The 20474-nt window shown below is 36.0% G+C and overlaps 1 protein-coding gene across 1 annotated transcript in view; it reads left to right on the forward strand.

Moving 5' to 3' along the window:
* SPEF2 (sperm flagellar 2) overlaps positions 1-20474 on the forward strand; it is an 83706-nt gene that overhangs the window by 55808 nt on the left and 7424 nt on the right. Inside the window, 14 exon segments of the mRNA XM_030466868.1 lie at positions 4144-5106; positions 5109-5287; positions 5393-5426; positions 5429-5609; positions 5694-5902; positions 5988-6024; positions 6026-6100; positions 6204-6339; positions 6342-6359; positions 7319-7346; positions 14055-14161; positions 15800-15982; positions 17430-17522; positions 18161-18334. Of these exon segments, the coding sequence (XP_030322728.1) occupies positions 4144-5106; positions 5109-5287; positions 5393-5426; positions 5429-5609; positions 5694-5902; positions 5988-6024; positions 6026-6100; positions 6204-6339; positions 6342-6359; positions 7319-7346; positions 14055-14161; positions 15800-15982; positions 17430-17522; positions 18161-18334 (2417 nt within the window).

The following is a 20474-nucleotide window of genomic DNA, read 5'->3' on the forward strand; positions in this document are numbered from 1 at the left end:
TTTTTAAACTTAGAAGATTTCATTTTGGTTTTAAATGATTTATTCATTAAGATACTAAAACTAAAAAAATTTTGCCTAGTAGAAACTCTACTATTCTTGACATGCTTTAGGCAGAACAGTTCTTTTCCTTATACTTTGTAATAACTATAGGAACAAATGAAATATTTATCTTGCTACAATATTGTCCTTTTGCTAATATTATATTCATTAAAATGACCCAAGCTGACCTGCATGGCTATCTACTGCCATTCGACAATGGTAAGGAATTTCTCTTTAAAATAAGGTCCCAAAGAACAGCCAATAGCTTCTTTTGCTGTCTGGTGTTTATTAAGTGAAGACATTTTGGCATAGCTGAATTAGGATGGGAAGCACGAGCTTTACAAGTAATTTTTAAAATATTTCCATTCTCTTACATACTTTAGGACTGCGTAAATCACACCACCCCAGATTTCCTAGGGCAACCACTCCTTCTCATTACAGAGACTCCAGGAAGAGTTAAATCTTTCCTGTGCTAAAGCATCAGGATTTTATTTTCACATAATTTTCTCCCCCCTTATTCAATAGAGTGGTCAGTAGAAAATACAGGTCTTCTAGGTAGTTAGTTTCTTACTTAGGAAAGGGGAAAAAATATTAAAGTGCACATCACACTGCCAGTGAAATTGTTGTACAGCGAGTCTGAAGGATATACAAAAAAATTAATAGGTTAATTCCTGCCTTACAGAATCTCTAAACAGACAGACTTGCTGCCCAGCAGCTGTCTTCTAATTCTCACTCACCTGAGCAGTCCTCTGAGAATTCATCACAGAAATCTGCACACACAAGCACACAACGCATAGGCTTCAGGACAAGTCTAAATGGAAAAAAATCTCCCTATCTTTTGTGCTGTGTAAACAGCAAAGTTGCTGAAGTTGTTCTGAAAATGGAACATCACAGTTATTTTCTTTAGCATTATTGCAATTGTATGAACAAGAATTTTACCTAGAAATGTAAGCAAAACAAAAACTAACAGAAGAAAAATTATTATTTTGGAATAAACATGTAAACAGTTTTCTCACAGGACATTTGTCATATGTCAAAAGGATTTATTTTCAGGACATGTTAAACAAATTGCCAAAATGAAAGCAAAAAATGGGAGTGCATATATGTAGAGAAATAAGATAAATCAGGTGCCTCGAATTGCCAGTGAGTGGGTGTGAGTCCACCTGTGCCTGATTAGGACAGGCCCCTATTGGGCATGAGCAAGGCCAGGGGGCCAATAAAGGTGGGACACACACCCACAGAGAAAACCTCAGCTCACTCTGGTGCGAGGCACGGAGAGGTCAGCAGCTCGTCGAGCCTCTGGAGCAAGAAAGGCTCCTCCTGCTACACTTCTACCCTGGAAGCGCTGTGTGGTGGCTGGAGTCCTGGAAGAGACCAGCAGCTCGTCGAGCAAGAATGGCTCCTCCCGCAACACATATATACTTTAAAACTTTGCTACTTACAACAGAAATCTTATAAAAATCATAAAAAGTTTTGTGTTTCCTAGGAACTTAAAATATTAAAGAACCACTGATTCATCACAGTCAACTTTGTTCTATCCTGCATACCTGGCTCTCCATGGAAGCACATTACTCACCATTCTAAGCACCAATGGAAAAATATAGAGCCTATGCTGGAATTTCTTTCCCACTGACAGCCTTTCCATTTCATAAGCAAATATTTAAATTTATTTTCTTATTATTCCAAATACCATTTCCTAAACTCAGGGTGGCTCTGCAGTATTTGTTGATTTTACTAACTCCTTTGATTTTTTTTATTAACAGTGCTATAACATCTTGCCTCAGGGATTGTGGCAAGTCATAAATGCAGCTAACACTCGCTTTTTTTTCCCTTTCTCTTCTACAGATTCTTTGGATGTATTCTGTTCTTATCAACAGAATTAATCTAACTCCACTTATTAGGTCTCAGCCTTCCTGATTCCCTCTGGCACTGTATTCTTCCTATGACCACCTCTACTGTCCATTTGATTAGCACACATCTGTAATGTCTCGGTTTTCTTCTAAAGGTGTTTCAGAAAATGCATTTTTGGTAATGTTTTGCATTACCAAACAGATCAAATAGATTCTATCACAGACTTTTGTTCTCCATCTTATGACTGAATTACACAAGGGAATATTAAATTTCATTACTTCTTTCACAGGCATGATTCTCATGAACCATTTGTTTGAATTATAGAAATTATTTTCTTAACTAATTTCCATTAGGTTTTAAAAAATTCTGTATTCAGTAAAAATATTTTAAATGCTTTTTAATAAAACTATAAAATAATATGCTAAGATGTGAACTCTGCCTGGCAAAACATAGACCCAAATTTTATCACTGTTTCTTTTCATATTGAATACTCGTCTCTTGAGTTCTACCATGTTGCTAGATTTGGAAGGTAGGTGGTTAAAGTGTGTGTCTCTCTTCATAAGCACTTTTGCAGAAGCAGTTCAAGAGCTTACAATAGTAATCCTCATGGTCTGCGTTTGATCTGAATGGTGAGGTCCATATGTGAGCACAGAAATAAGTTCATCAGCTCCTAGCTTATAATTTCTAAGACTATATTTCTTGTCAATGTCCTTTTTTCAAAACATTGAAGTAAGAAGGGACACATTTGTTTGTGACACATCAAGATGCAGTAGACATGAAAAAGGAGTTAACAACAATTTTGTCCCTTCCATTCTCTGAGTTCTGCTGTAACAGATCTGCTAATCTTGCCCTCCATCTCTTTTTCATCCTTTATTGTGGTTTTGTGGCTGCCTAATTTTAGGGAAGGTTTTTAATCTTTACAGTATGTTAAGAATGCTTTTCTTCCACGCTTTTTCAGTCCTGGATATGGTACTTGGGCACGTCAGAGAAACCTTCTGCGGCCTACTTGTTCTTGCTGCCCTTGTGGGCCACACATGCTATTGTTGGATTAAAAGTTCTTTAAAAGAATAGCTCATAATGGAAAATATGTTTAAACTTCATGTTCCTGGCATTTCTTATTATTATGACTTTTCAGGATGCTCAGAATAGAACGGAGCGGACAAACTGTCATTTTGATGGCAATGGGAACAAACAGTTCTCATAAATTTTATAATGCATATATGAAAATTTTTCCCTTCATGTAAAATACAGAAGAGTGGAGTAAAAGGACTATTTTTCTTCAGACCTTTTAAAGCATCAGAAATGGCATTTCTTTCTGTGATTATCTTAATGGCATCATTAATTTCCCTCTGGACATACGCATTGCAGAAAGGACTGTGGAGCAGCAGATAATTCTTAGGTCGTTTCCTCTGTGCTTTTCTTCTGCTATTTCCCGATTCATAGATTTCTAGTTTTATTGCCTCATTTCTGTGTCTTTTGTCTGACTACTCCCTTTTCGAAATTATAACTTGTGGCAACAATGTAATGACAGAGGAGATAAATTATTTGCCAAAAGTAGGAGATTCACAGGCTCTAGAGACAGAATTTTAAAAATGTCATCTTCTGGCATTTGCTCCTATAAAATATAAGAATTACCATCTTGAGGAAAATTAGGAAAATAATGCAATCTCAGTGCTTTTAGAGTGTTTCCATAATAATAAAATGTGAAGCATGTACAGTACCACATTCTCAAAGCACTAATTCTGGAAATAAATGTATTTTAAGAATATTAGGCCAGCAACATACGCTGTAGAACATCTTATGCATTTGATTATGTATTTACAGGCTTGTTCCAATTTAAGTTTTCAGTTAACTTCAGCTGTAATAGACATCCTAATAGGTTTATGACTTCAGTAGTATCTTCTGGAGATATTTTTTGTGAAATAATTCAACTCTTTAACTCTGGGTTTTTGGGTTTTTTTCTGCCTCAGAAGTGGTATTGATTCTGCTGCACCTTGCTGGTTGCATATTCTGATAAGCTTCTGTTAGTCAAAAGGAAACTGCATTAAATACTGCCCACTTCTTACAAGGGTTCCGGTAGCCTCCGATTGATTTAAGAGTAGATCAATTTTCCTTGTTCTGTTTTATGGCTGTTTATTTCAAGTCACAGTTAAGTCCTAAGTAGCATAATAAATGTGTATTTAAAAACCCCACAATTTATAATTTGTGAAATAAAAGCTACTTTATATTCAGTTCTTTCTTTTTAAATTATAGCCATAAGAGCACTGAAGCAATTTAAAGGCACAAGTAATTCTTCTAGCAAAAGAGAAGTTGGTGACAGAGGGAAACAGAAGAAAGATTTGGAACATCAGAGAACAAAAAGGAATTGCCAGTTTCCAAAAACTTGGCTAAAAAAGTACTCATGGCTTAAATACGATGATGAAAGGGGAATGATGTTTTGTGCACCATGTCGTAAGCATAATGTGGATTTGGGGGAAAAGATTCATAATTTCTGTTCTGGCTCTGATGAGTTCAAACTTGAATTTATAAATACACACCAGAGTAGTGAAGCTCATGCCTGGGCTACCTGCATGGAAGCTGCCAGTACAGCTTCACTGGATGCAGCTTCTGCTGAGGAGATGTTGAAGACCATGAACTCCATAACACTAGGCAGAGCAGAAAATATTTTTTGAACTTGCCATGCTATTGCTAAATGTGGTCGTCCCTTTAGAGACCTTAACTGGATGTACAAACTAGATGATATGAAAGGAGTGGATATTGGTTCTGTATTTAGAAATGACAGGTTCATAGAGTTTATTGCTGAAGTAGAAAGAAAAGCTCTGAAAGAGAAACTGGAGAAATGTAAATTCTTTTCAATTATTAGTGATGGAGTCAGAGACAGATGCTTTACAAATGAGGGAAAGGTCCATTGCCAGATTGTTGGGGTTCAACCTATTCACAAAGCTGATGCTTCAAGGATAAAGAATGCAATTGAGGAAACATTGCAAATAAATCTTCAACTCAGTCTGGCAAGTCAAGACTGGTCAAGAAAATTAGTTGGGTGTGGGAGTGATAGGACAGATGTAATGATAGGAGAAAGCAGTAGGGTAGCTAAACTTCTGAGGGAAATTCACCCTTGTGTGCAGTCTGTGCACTGTTTTGTTCACCACCTAAAGCTGGCTTACAAAGGAGCAATGAAAAATGTTCATCTGTACAACACCTTAAACAATGTCTTGAGGACTACTTTTATCATAACTCACCTTTAAATAAGAAGAATCTCAAAGCCATATGTGAATCTACTAAATTGCATCCAGACATTCCTTCTCGCACTGGAGGCTCCCAGTGGCTTCCTCATCTACAAACAGCTCTACACATTCTCCTTAAAGATTATCCTGCAATTGTTCTACATCTGAGTAAGGTAAGTTATTTCAAATGTGCATTTAATTTCAGGAAAAATTTAGTTGCTGTTGATAATTTTGGTCCACATACCTGATGCTTTTTTTCTTTCTGTATTTATTTCCAGATTGAAAGAGATTCAAGAGGCTCAAACCACCAAAAATCAAAGGTCTGTTACACCTTCTTCTGAAAATCAAGATAGTCAAGTTTTCTCACTTTTTGTTGGATGTCATCAATGTCCTCAACATTTTGTCACATGTTACTCTGAATCACAAGTCCTCCATTGCTGACATATTTGCAACTATGCAGTTAACTCTGGAGACACTCCACATCTATCAGTCAAGGTCTGACAATCCTAACAAGTAACCCATGATCTCTTACAATATAAACAAAGTATTATATACTGGGTTTTTTTCTATATTTTTCAGAGCTGGTCCAAAGGAACGAGTGGTAGAGACCATTCACCACTTTCATGGTTACCAGCTTAATGGAAATGGAAATATTTCAGCAGTACGAACCAAAGTGCTAAGTAATTTAGTGAAGAGGCTACATGATTGTTTTTCCAATGCAAGCCAAGATGTTTTGAGAGGAACTGCTATTGGAAGTTTTAAACTATGGCCTGACAAAATGAAACAAGGTATAGAACTGTTATAGTGGCTATCTGAACTGCACCTTCGACATTTTTAGTAGTTTAAAAATTTCTTTGTTTGGCCTCTATATAGAATTTGGTGAAAAGGAAGTGTCCATCTTGACTAAACATTCTAGAAGCTGCTAGCATGAAAATAAATGAAGTAGAAACTGAACAGAGCATGTTGAAATTAGAGCTGTATAACAGGTATTAAGAAAATTATCTTTGTATCTATTCACTGGTTTACTCAAGACGATTATAGAAATACATTTCCTGATGGTTATAATTATATTTTTACCATGCTTTTTAGATTTCAGAACATCCAGACCTTGACTTGGGATTCAGTGAACTCAGGTTATTCAAAGAAGTATCCAAACATCCTGACATTGGTAGATTTGATCCTAACTCTGCCAGCAAGTTCAGCTGAAACAGAGCAAGGCTTTAGTTAAATGAAGCTCACTATGATGCATTTGCATTCTAAAACAGTGTCTGAAAGTGTGACAGATCATATGATAATTCAGATGAACTCTCCAGATATCAAAAAATTTGACCCTCAGAAGACTATTCATTTGTGGAGTGCTACTTGGCAGAGAAATAGAAGACAAGAAGGTGACGTGATGACAAATGAAAGACCAGTTTACTCCTCTGAGTTGGATTTGGAGAATTTCTGTGGAACTAACTAGATGAAAATTGTTGCTTTTTATTACACAGTCCTTGGAACATACATGGACACTAACAGAATACCTTGCAGGGTTAATAAGTGTAATTTTTTTTTTTTTCATGATGTATTATAATGCTAATTGTTAATGTTCACTACTGAGTAGGCAGTAGATGTTTGTATTTGCCCTACTATACCTGACTTCTGAATATCTGAAGACAATGAACAAAAATAATGGAGAAGCATGTAACCTTTTTGACATATGGACAGAGGGATGACTCAACTTCATGTTTATTTCATTTATCTGCATCAAAATACTTTATAACCACAGGAGTTAACTGTTTCCTTACTACTAACAGTAGTTAGTCTTACTTTAATAGTTCACAATTTTCTTTCCATAAATATGTGGAAAATCAGTGCATTACTTCAGTTAGATGATTGCTTGATGTCAGTAGGCTATAATATTCAGTCATATCTTCTCTTCATATCTGTATGTGTTGCTACTTTTTATTCTCTTATGGACAGCGTTTAAGCTTTCACAGATTATTGTCAGTCTTGTCCTTCAGAAGACTTTCCTACAGAGTCAAAACAGATCCATTTTCCCATTTCTGATCATTAATTGCACAAATCAATATTTTCAGAGTAAATACTCCTACAGCCAGGGTATAACCAATACATTTCATATATTGAACTGCCTTTCTTGCCAGTTTTGTAAAATTGCTTGTGAAGGTTGCAATAAGAATGCTGTATCTTGATTTTTAATCTAGGAGCTAAGAATGAAAATTGTTCGGGAAAGTATCTGATTTCATAATTCCATAACTCTAAATGTTCTAAATGCAACTTTTTGCTTCATAAGTTCCAGTCAGGATAGAACATCAAAAGCATATATTTCTGCTATCAAGGAAAAAACAGTGATTTATATCAAGACAAAACAAAAGTGAAATCATTAATTACCCTTCTTAGTTTTTCCTACCATGATGAAGATGAATTGGAAGCAATTTAATAGAAATCAATGTGAGATCATTTGCCTTTAAATCAATCTCTTTCTATATGAAGGTCAACTCTCTACTTTCAATATAAACATGTCTAGAAATTGCAGAAGGTATAGTATATACATATACATGTATGTACACACACAAATAGTCTTTTTATGTGTCTTGCATATATATTTATTTTAATTATAGGTCTAAACACTGTGTCAGAAATAGAGTATGTTTTGAATGCATGCCTCATTCAGGGATATTAGTCCACTCAAGTAGAGGTAATCTATAGTGGTCAGAGTAAGATCAGTACTGTGCATTAGATGGTGGATTATGAAAGACCCATCACAGAAATATCATTTGTGATTCTCAGATTAAAAAAAAAATGTTTAATTATACTTTACCCAATGAACAGCAGGTTATTTATTACACATGGTATTTTATTAGGTATGTGGCATTGCTGATTATAAGGATTTAGAATTATAGGGAGCTTTTGCTAACAAGGAGCTTTTGCTAACAAGGAGCTTTTGCTGGGATTTAGAGAAAAAATGGAAAGATTACCTCCTGTTAAAGAAAGGGCAGGCATCTCAGGATGAGTACAGGGGTCTAGTTGGGTCATGTAGAGAAAAAATTAGAAAGACAAAAGCCCAGCTAGAACTCAGTCTTGCCATTGTTGTAAGAGACAACAATTTTTTTTTTTAAAGTACATTAACACCAAAAAAACAGCCAAGGAGAGTCTCTGTCCTTTGTTGGATGAAGTGAAGAACATCACCAAGGATGAGGAAAAGGCTGAGATACCTAATGGCTTCTTTGCCTCCATCTTCATTAGTCAGACCAGCCACTAGGAGGGTATTCAGCCCTCTGAGCTGAAAGATGAGGACAGAGAGCAGCACAACCCCCCCGTCATCCAGGAGGGAGAAGTTAAAAATCTGTTACAGCACCAGGACATGCATCGATCTATGGGGCCGGGTTGGATCCACCCAAGAGTATTGAGGGAGATGGCAGAGGAGCTCACCAAGCCTCTGTCCATTATCTACCAACAGTCTTGGTTTAAAGGGGAGGTCCCAGATGGGACTGAAATCTTGCCATTGTGACACTCATCTACATGACGAGCTGGAAGGAGGATTAGGGAACCGTTGGACTGTCAGCCTGACCTCAGTGCCTGGAAAAATTATGGAGAGAGTAATCTTGAATGTGCTGGCATTGCGGGTACAGGACAACTGGGAGATCATCCAGCATATGTTTGGGAAAGCCAGGCCACATTGGACCAACCATGATCTTGTTCTATGACCAGGTGATTTGCCTAGTGGACAAGGGAAGGGCTGTGGGCGTTGTCATTCTGGACTTCAGTAAAGCCTTTGAAAATGAGTCCCACAGCATTCTACTAGAGAAGCTGGTGGTTCATGGCATAGACAGGAGTACTCTTTGTTGGGTTAAAATTGGATGCATGGCCAAGCCCAGAAAGTTCCAGTGAACAGATTAAAATCCAGTTGGCAGCTGGTCACCAGTGGTGTTCCCCAGGGCTCAGTTTTGGGGCTGGTCTTGTTCAGTATCTTCAACAATTTTCTAGATGAGGGGATTGAGTGCTTCCTCAGCAAGTTTGCAGATGATACCAAGCTGGGTGGGAGTGTTTTGCTGCTTGAGGGTAGGAAGGTTCTGCAGAGAGATCTGAACAGACTGGACCAGTGGGCCAAGGCCAATAAAATGAGGTTTAACAAGGCCAAGTTCTGGGTCCTGCACTTTGATCACAACAACCCCAGATAACACTGCAGGCTTGGGCAGGGGTGGCTGGAAAGCTGCCAAGTGAAAAAGGACTTGGGGTTGCTGGTCAGCAGACAGCTAAATATCAGCCAGCATTGTGCCCAAGTGGCAAAGAAAGCCAACAGCATCCTGCCTCGTATCAGAATTAGTGAGGCCAGTAGGAGAAGGGAAGTGATGGTCCCCCAGTACTTAGCACTGGTGAGGCTGCAACTCAAGCACTGTGTTCAGTTCTGGGCCCCTCAGTACAAGGAGGACATTGAGGTGCTGGATCATGTTCAGAGAAGGGCAGCCAGGCTGGTGAAGTGTCTGAACAACCAAGTCCTGCGATGAGAGTCTCAGGGAATTGGGGATGTTTGCAGAAGAGGAGGCTGAGAGGAGACCTCACTGCTCTCTACAGCTACCCAAAAGGAGGTTGTAAATTGTTGGGTGCTGGCTTCTTCTCCTGTCAATAATGATAGGACTAGAGGAAATGGCCTGAAGTTGCACCAAGGAAGGTTTGACTAGATATGAGGAAGAATCTTTACTGTGAGGACTGTTAGGCGTTGGAATGGGCTGCCCAGGGAAGTAGTGGAAGCATCATCTCTGGAAGTATTTGACAACTGTCCAAATTTTAGGACCTGCTCTAGTGGCCATGGTGATAGAGATATTAATACATGCATTTTATTTATTTTATTGGAGTGTGGGGTGGTGTCTAACAGTTGGGTGTGGTGATCGTAGAGGTCTTTGCAACTGTGACAATTCTGTGAGATTGTGATTTTCTCTTATGTCCCATAATACTAAGTTTTTCCCCTCAAAATTTTCAAATGGGAAGATTTTAACTGTGATTAATTTTTTTAGAAGTTTTAAAATGTGTCCCCAGAATATACCAACAGCTGATGTTGAACACCAAAGTAAGGAACAAAAGTGTATTTCAGATCTATAGCACTGAATTCACTTCTGTGATGTGTGGGGGCAGCACCACAATTTTAGTATTAGGATTGAAGAGAATGGATAAATTGCCCTTGGAAAAATGCTAGCAAAATCTTAGTATCATAACAAGTAGTTACAAAAGGACATGAAAAATTATCCATGTCTTCAAATGGGATTGATTTTAATCAGACAACATATCCAGGATTTGCCCATCATCCTTTTTTGATAAACTTTTAAAATAGTCCACTGTAGAATATGGATTATTTGCTTTTTTACTACTGTCTGAAGTGACTTTGCTGCATATAGATTTTATTTCCTATCATTCTTCCTAATGGTAGCTATGAGGAGTTGCTTTTCCCTAACCACTTTGTAACATTTGGTTTTAACTGGAAAATTATATTTTCTCATAATCTTAATTTCATAGATAAAACTAGCAGAATTCCTGCAACCTTGCCCCTCAGGACATGTTTTCTAGGCCTGTGATAATTCTTTCTGCTTTCTTCTGGGCACCTTACATCCTTGTAGATTTACAAATTCCAAAATTCTTATGGCAGCAGAAATCTCGACAGCTGAAAAGAACACAAGGGTTATTTCCATTGTCTTCCCGTGTACTTTCTGGCAACACTGTAATCCACTCTGATCCCTAGAGCATTTTCTAGGGAAATTTTAACTTTGACAGTAAGGTTCCCATTGTGATATTTATGCAGTTCATTATTTCAGCCCCGTGTGGCACTTGACATTTTTTCTTATTGGATAGTGTCCTTTGTTAAGTTCAATTTGAATTCTAGTTCTATTCTCCAATGTACTTGAAGTCCTTTCCTGACTGATGTCATCTGCAATGTAGTAAATGTATTATTTCATGTATTCATGAATTGTTTGCAGAGAAGTTTACGTACTGATCTTGATCATCTCTCCAGTTCTTCAAAAATTTTTTGAATCCTGATTCTTATTCACAAATCCCTTCTAATTAGAAGTGTTTCTTCTATGCAACAACTATTGTAGAACAATCCTGTAAATGTAATAAATTTATTTTCTATTCAGTGTCCTACATAATTCACAGAAAATCTGTCATGTTTGGGCTTTTTTTTTTTTTGGTTTTGGTTTTGGATTTTGGTTTTTCCTTTTTACCTAAGAAAACAACTTTGCAAAGACCATACCTGTTTTGAAGCCAGTCTTGTTAATCAGAGAAAGCCAGTTCTAGGAACTGTTTTCCCATTCTGACTCAGAGGACATTATTTCATTTTACCACTTACAGAGTACCATTTGCAGACACCAGCATTCTTTTCTCAGCACTGTCTGTGTAACTGCCCACTCATCGCATCTCTCCAAGACTATAAAGCAGTTATGTGACAATAGCAACCCCTGAATTAAATTGATTAGTCATCTTTTGTCTTGTGATGTAATCAGAGTTCTAAAACCAGTTCCATATAGTATGAAGCCAAATACATTAAATCTAGACAAAATAGCTAAAAATACACTGAAGAAAGTTATTTTGTATTTTTTTCTAGATGCTTAGAGATGCTTAGAGAGATGTTTCAGAAGGAGGTAGTAAAAGAAATCAGACTACAACACAACAATCCTATAATTAATAAATAGAAAGTATCTTAGCTCTTAATGAAATAGAGGGTTGTTTCCTCACATTTACCACAGAGGAAGAAAAATGGGTAGACACTGCAGATCATCTGACATGCTTCAATATCTCACAATAATTCATAGACATACATCAACTAGTGTCAATTTTACCTGAAAACTGTGTGCTAGTACACTCTGAAATCCAATCGAAGTCCTATAAATTCTGATAAATGTTTTGAAATCCAATTCTTAAATTACATTACCTCGTGATTCAAATTTTTCTATTTCCTTTTTCCTCCGATACTTTCAAGGTATGTTTCTTAGTCATGTAGCTTCACAAAAGTGATATGAGGATATTAGAATAGCTGTAGTATTTTGTGCAGAAAAAAAAAATCAATTTCATTTTAGGAAGCCAAAAACTCATAGGAAATACAGGAATAGCATTTTTTTATTGGCATACAGGGAAATCATAGTAGTAACTGAATAGTTTAAACCATAAGATAATCTGAAAAAAAGAAGTTAGATTTCTAGAGGTCTAGGGATCAGGTGCAGAAAGGGAAATTTTTAGTAAAACATGAAATAAAAATTGTGATAACTGGACTTCTCATGGTGAAGCAATACACAATTTCACACTGCAAATAATGTAATGTAATGTAAAATGTTCTCTTATATTGCAATAAAGTTATCCCTAGCTCCTTAGTGGACCATAGCCTATTATCCCCATGAACCACTAAAAAGTTTCCTGGTTTATTGAATCTTCTATAAATTCACACAGTAATAAGCAGCAAGCCAAGGTGCTTCAGCAAAAAGCCTGACTCACATAATTTTTATAAGGTGTTCTTTCTCAAAGTAGGTAATTCAAAAACCTTACAGAGGTGGCATCAGATTCTGCTGGTATTTTTTCACATCTTTTGCCTTCATGGTGAATTTTATGGTGGGACATAAGGCTTCAATTCTAGGTGTTTCTCCATCCCATTTTACCAAACCAGCAGATTTAAAACTTCCCAAATTATTTTTTTTCCTCTTCTCTTATAGTTTATGTATTTATAGGGCTTCTCTACTGTATTAAGATGTGCTGATGGCATTACTCTTGATTTCCCTGATTGAAGGCAAAAGGTCTACAGAGGTTGCAGACTGTTAATTCAAATTGGCAACTTGATTTTTAATACAGACATTATGCAATTAATATTCAAGTGTATTCTTAATATTCCTTCACTTGAATCTTTCTCTGAAAACTTAACAAATTTCACTTCACTTTTCTACTTCAAAGAAAAAAGTTTGTTATCCATAGAATTTGCACAGCTGTGCCTTTTCAAAAGAGTGAGAAGTTTGGCTATAAAAAGGGGAAAAATTAAGTAAGCCCTTCAAGTATTTCCCTAACTGTGTTTGCTTTTAAAGGTAGTCTGAAAACTTACTGTTTTGACACTATGGAAGTGATCATAACCTGACTAATTTTTAGCTCTTAAAATTTAAATAATTTGAAAATTACCCTACTTTTTTTTTTTTTTTTGTTACTGCAGCGGCTTTGCATAGAATGCTCACTGAGCTTCCAAAGTCCATTTCTAAAAGACTCATATCTGTCAGATTTTGGTATACATGATTTTGTAGTTTAATACTGTGCAAAAAGTTAGTTTATATTTGCTTCTGAGCAAATTCATGCCTATTTAAAAAAACAAATAGCTTTCTAAGTTGCACTTATTTATTTTTATCTTATAGAAATCATAATAAAATAGTCAGAGCTATATATAACTCTCATAAGCCAAATCTGAGCAGCTTTCTTAAGCAATTCAATATCATTTCAAAGTTTAACAAAAAATACTCTGTGTTTTCATCCTATTCTCTGTCACAGGCTTGCTTTAAGAGTAGAGACAGATTTATGATTGATTAAAATAGCGTGTGGTCAAATTGCCACCTGTGGTTGGTAGGTATTCAGTGCACAGAATATGTGTGTGATTGGTGTCCATGAACTCAGTAACTGTCAGTGTAGACTGTGGGGATGGATTAGTGATTATAAGGCAGATAAGGACAAGTATCAAAAGAATTGCAGTGTAATGGAATATTTGACATTTTTCTATTGGATATGCCACATGTGATTTATTTTAAATGAGAAAAATTTAAGTTTGGCTTGACAGATGTTGCCATTATTGATAGTGCATAATAGCAAAATAAATATTTTCCTGTATGGCCATTAAAATTAGAAGAAATGTATTTCCTTTAACAAGCAAAATCTATTTAAAATGGTAACTATATGGAGTTTTATATGTTGACTTTTTTTCATTAGGTTTTATACAAAAGGAAGTATTTAGTGACATTTTTAATAACTTGATTAATTTGGATCTTGGATCAAATTGCCTTCCTGATGGATGGATGAACTTAATGCTTCCAGATGTAAGTTAACCCCTATTTTTATTTCAGCTGAAGTATATATTTGTGTAGAGGATGCAGCATTCTCCTTACTATGACAAAGTCAGAAGCATAGCTATTATAGAACATGATCAGTTTTCTATTAAAAATTCTTCCATTTCACTAGAGAAAGGTTTTGGAAGCCACTGTGCCAGAAATAAAATGTTTTGGGTTTTTTTCATCACTAAATTTTTATTATATTTAACCTTATATATAAACTAAAATACAACCATATTTATATATATATATATATATATATATATATAAAATTGTATTTTATTCTTTACAAATACTCCAACACTGAATTCAGTGGCTAATTTTATTATAGAATGGAAAGCTTTACTTTTTGTAGCATGTTTTTGATAATTTTTTCTAAGAGTAAGCCATGATTCACATTAAGATTTTAATTGAATTTTCATGAGGGAAACAGCTTCATTCAAATATTTTTCACCCACATGAGCTGCATGAATACACCATTTTCAAGTTTCTGAGTGATGAGTTTCCACTGAGTTTAGTGAAAATCAGGCACAGCTGTCATCATCAGTATATAAAAATCTAATCTTAGCACAGGAAATTAAGTATATGGGGAAAATTATGAGTCAAATATTGTTAGACCACATGTGTATGCATCCCATGTTCTGTTTTGTTTGAGAACTTTTAGTGCTTATGTCTTATTTTGATTTTAATTGGGAGCTTTCTTTCCTTAACAAAACATTTTAAAATGAGGCTTTTAAATTTATTGTGAAAGCAAGAGTGTACATGCAAAAGGAAATGCATGAAGAATTAGCAGAGTTTATTTTGCACAAGCTATTCTGAACTGAATTCACCATTTTATCATTGTGTGACTGTCATAGAATTTTGAATAAGTTTTCCAGCTGTAATTAGCAGTTCTGTACATACCAATGGTACAAGGCAAATGACATCAGCAACAATACCAGACTGTCTCACTCTGTGTTGCTTCCTTCTCAAGCCCCAGTCTGCAGCAAACCAAACACTTCCCTTGACAGGAAATCTCTGTGTGGGGCAGCAGGCAGCACAGAGTTAGGCAGCAGATTCTCACCACACCATTAGTGCAGAAACAAACTGTGCCAGTTTTGTTCCCTCTCTCAGGTACAGCCTTTGCAATGGTGTGTCAGATTTTGTGTGTATTCTTATGTTGCTGTTCTGCATCCCTCTCTGCTGTCCTCAAGCAGCATCGTCAGTGGCAAGATGCAAAACTGCTTTTCTACTGCTACTTTTTTTCTAACTGGAGCAAAGAAAAGCAACATGGTCTACACCTGTAAGAGTAAAGAAAGTAGGGCAAGGCACAAGCCGAAGCATTTAATGGATTTTGTACTCATCTACTAAATTATCTGCTCAGATTTTCGTGCAAAATTCAGGGTTTAGTACCTCCTAAGGGCTGTCATCTCATGGAAAGTTTAGATACAGAACCCTATTTAGGGAATCAGAGTATTTATTTAGAGGGATATCAACTGCATGTGCCAGCTGGCCTCAGTGACAGACAGTGGTCTCACTGCAGAACATTGTCCATCCTAACCAGGAAAAAGACCTAAGCATACGTATTACATAGAAAGTGTATATTTGCATGCATATTTGACAATATTTGTTGTCTTGTTTTTATAGTTACAAAATCTGGCATCTGAATTCACAGTGAACTCAGAATTTATAGACTGGCGCAGGTTCTTGCTAGCAGCAGCACAGCCTTGGCCAGTGCCATCTGTGACACAACTTCTCAAAACACTGCATAGCTTTGAGTCTGTTGATGCAGCTGGATCAGGATTTGTTACACAAGAAAACTACATGCAGGTTATAATTATTTTCTCTTTTGAATAACACCCTTCTTTTAAACTCTCTGAACTGAATGATGTATTTTGGGTTTTATTATCATTCAGAAATTCAGTCTGCATTTTAAATGTTTTGAGTTTTTTGGGAGTGCTTTCTAGCACTTCCTGTCATCAGGAAGCTGAAGGCCCAATATTTATCTTACCTATAGTTCCACAAATCAGGCTAATTACTTCCGTTTCCTACTTTCCCCGTAATTAATTTTAAGTGAAAATCATACTTGTTTTACTACTTCATGTTCAGTATGACTACAATTAACTTGTTTTGACACTGTGTCTAGGAGACAAAAACTTAGCTCCAGGTGTGACTAAGTACTTTAGTTTGGGCTTACTAGCTCTGTTTTAATTAAATATGTATATGTATTTTTCCTATAAGGAATTTTTGCAAACAAAGATTGTTTTTCAGACCTTGAATATATGGAAAATTACAAAATTCTTTATTCTATTCTCCAAAGACAACTTCCATTTGAAAAATTGCATACTTCAGCAATGTTTTTTGGGAAACAAGTTTCATAAAATAACATTAAGAATACAATTTTCTTCTTTTAGAAAAATTCTACTCATTGATTTTATACTTGCTTTTGATTCTTACTCATAATTGCAATGCCTGCTGATTCCCTTTTTTAATGTATTCTAGCCTTATATACCATATATATTTATATACATACATATGTATTTTTCTGCGTATTTATATGTACATATAAATGTCTGTGCACTTATACACAAAGCTACTCTAGTTCTGTCAGTGTATATTTATTTGGTAATGCTAAAATAATTTTCAAACTGTTCCAAATAAATAATCTTTACTGAATTTTTTTTTTCAAATCACCTAATACTAGTTCTCTTCAAAATTAAATAGAAGCTGTGTTATTCCAGAACCCTGTCAGTTTTCTCCCCTCTTTTAGTTTTAAGCCATGATGCTTTGTTCTCACTCCAGGCCCTGCTAAAAAGTTTGTCACCTTCTTTTTCATAAGCTACCTCTGAGTACTGAAAGGTCTCCTCAGAGCCTTCTCTTCTCCAGGCTGAACAACCTCAACTCTCTCAGATTGCCTTCATTGTAGAAATATTCTATGGGGTAGCAAAGGGTACCCTTACAGGAAGAAGCTGGAACATCAGAAATTCTGCATCCTATTCTGCTTCTTGAATAGTGTAGGTTTACAGCTACTTAGTTAACTTTCACTTTTTTCAAGAGCAGAGAGTCATTTCTATCCTATTCCATTTCAGCAATTTCCAAAGTATCTGTAAAAAAGTACAAACAGCTACCTTGTCATTCTGACGTCATTGTATATTAGTAACAAATTCAGCATGGTTAAGTTCAGGCATTGAGCTCTTTGTGTTCTGTCTGTTGACCAATTACAAAGACCACTTTATTTTATCATGTTAAAATAATTGACCTTTTTTTTTCTAATCAGATTGGCTTATGGTTTAATGGAACTGAAGATCTTAATGTAACTAGAAGTTGCACAGAAGCGTTGCCTCTAGATAGACTAGAGCATCTCATAAAGGTAACTTTATGGTTATTTTGAAAGGGCCACTCACTATTATAACCTGAGAGGTCTCATTCCATCGTTTCCTGTGTCTGTTCTGTAACTGCTGTAATGTTTCTGTGGCTTTTGAGATCAAGTGATGCTTCAGAATATGATTTCCATGTATAAAAACCACAATTTAGAAACCATGTAGAAAGTATACTAAGAACTGTCCTTCAGTATTCAAAATTATAGTCTATTCAGAAAAACTTAGTCATTCATGTATCCTTAATTTTGCTACACAGTAACCAGCTTTGTGAAGAAAGAGAGGAAAATGATCCCTTCATCTAAGCTTGTAGAAGCCTCCATGGAAGAGGGAATAGTGTAATCTGAATATAAGAAAATGTTTTAGACCTATTTGTTATGATAGAAGATTTTAAAAATTGCTCCTTGTGGAAGTCCTGAGTCTGCATGAGGAAGTACTATTCCTGTTTCCTTGAATGATTCAAACACACTTCAGATTTACCATGATTTACACAGCCTCAACATATTTAAAAAGATAATATCACTTGGCAACGGTCATTAGATTATTTCTTGCTTTTCCCTAGAGTCTTTGATTTATTTTTTATTAAATTCCATTTGTAAAAATTAGTTTACATATTTCTGTCTTTTAATAGTTTTTCTTCAGTTTGTTTGCTGATACCAGAGAGGATCCTGCTCTTCTCAACTATAATGAGATGCTACTTTATTTTGCTTCCCACTCTGATCCAGTTGAAGGTGTTTACAGAGCACTTAGTGTTGCTACTGGAACACATATTCATAGAAAAAAAGAAGCTTCTCTTCTATGTGAGGTAAAGTATTACAGTAAAGTATTAGAGAACAGTAGTGGTGCTTGCAAATAATAAATTAGCTATATTTCTGTATATTTTCTTGTCAGCAGCTCCAGTCCTTACAAATAGTCTCAATGACTTCATGGGAACTCTGCAAATAGTTCCACTTTGGTAATAATACTCAATTGTTCCTCCAAAAGTCTGAAAATTTGCTTGCCAAGTAATAAAGTTAAAAATATTTACTGTTAACTACTCTTTCTACAGAGGAACGGAGGACAGTCTTTCATAGAAACATGGAATGGGGACCTTAAAGATCATCCAGTTCCAACTACCCTGCCATGGGCAGGTGCACATCCCATTAGACCAGGTTGCTCCAAGGCCCATCAAACCTGGCCTTGAACACTTCCAGGGATGGGGCAACGACAGCTTCCTGGGGCAACCTGTGCCAGTGTCTCACCGACTTCACAGGAAATAATTTGCTTCTAATGTCTAAGCTAAATCTACCAACAAGCAGTATAAAACAATTACCCCTGTCACTTCACTCCATGTCCTTGTAAAGAGTCCCTCCCCAGTTTTTTTGCAGCCTCTTCAGGTAGTGGTAGGCTGCTACCAAGTCTCACTGGAATCTTCTCCAGGCTGAACAACTCCACTTCTCTCATCCTCTCTTCTAGGAGAGGTGCTTGAGCTCTCTGATCATATTCATGGGCCTCCTCTGGACTCCCCCAAACAGATCCAGCAGCTTTGGCCTGATCTTTAACAATTAGATCAATTATAAGTCTCTATGAACCAGACTGTACTTTCTTTTCTTGTATGGCGCTTTTTTTTTTTTCTTTTTTTTTTGGGGGGGGAGTATTTGGAAGTGTATACACTTTTTTAGTGTTTTGGTTTACCTGTAAATCATAATGACTAATAATAAGTTTCATATGAAAATATTTTAAGAATTATTTTTAGAGGCATGATGAACATACTGTTACCATCGAATGAAGTTGAACTTTTGATCATTGTTAGTATTTCTGCAGTATGTTCTCATTTTTGAAGTCTAAAACCTGACATTTTTGCACTGCATGTATCAGTTACTTATTACTGAAGTATACATTATTTTGGAGACACTAAATAAATCTCTATGCACACTTTGGAAAGAGCTTGCACTTTTAGATAATAAAATATTTCATTATACAGTTTTAATAACAGTAACTCTAAAACATTTGCCTAATGCTTAAAATACAATTGTGCACTCCAGAAATAGTTTGGAAAGGTCATTGTTTTGCCACACAGAATAATTCTGAACATACTCAAAATTACATTTCATCATCTCAAATGACAAACTATAGTATTGTACTACCTTGTGCTTGGTTTTATTTGGCACAATAGATCTTTTTTGTTTATGGGAGAGACTTGAATGAAACAATTTCATTTTCACATTTCGTAGAAAGGAGAGCACAGAATGCTCCCAATTACAGACATAGATCTGAACTTAGTTTCCCATAGTTTTCCCATATTTTAGTTCTCATCACTGGGTATAAAGCAACATAACGTATCCTCCTGCTTACTGTTTTCTGCTTGGTTTGATCTGTTTGGTTGGGAACTTTGTAAGATTGTAAGTATAAATGCACTGGCATCATCACCTGAGTGATAGTGACTTCTTAAGGTTGTGAGCCCCACATGAAGGCAAAATTTTCCTATCAATCTAGAACAAACAATATGTGTCAGAGGACCAAGTGTAATACCCCAAGCAAACTGGGAATTTCCTCATGCTTAGTCTCTCAATCAGTCTTGACTCTGTGAATCTGTGCTATGTCTGATGTATGTCTCATGACCTATGTTATCAAAACAGTTTGTGTGCTTAATTCATCTTGATGAGTCCCTTAGAAACCTATCAGTCTCAAAGAATTAGATGTTGAACATCTTGCACATGTGTATTTCCTTTGGCTTTACAACAGTATTTTATAGGTTGGTGGTCAGAACTGCAGAGCTGATAGAACACAATTTTAATTGTTTCTTCTTATGTCTTGTGTTCTGTAAGCGAGCAATTTAACAATTATATTAAATACAAAGAAAATCAAGAAAAATCCTGTTCCACTGAAGCGAATTAGTTTTCATTATTGGCTTCTGTAGGGCCGGCGTTTCATGCAGGATATTCAACTACAGAGGGGGCAAAAAG

The sequence above is a fragment of the Calypte anna genome, chromosome Z (assembly GCF_003957555.1).
Source record: "Calypte anna isolate BGI_N300 chromosome Z, bCalAnn1_v1.p, whole genome shotgun sequence".
NCBI lineage: Eukaryota > Metazoa > Chordata > Aves > Apodiformes > Trochilidae > Calypte > Calypte anna.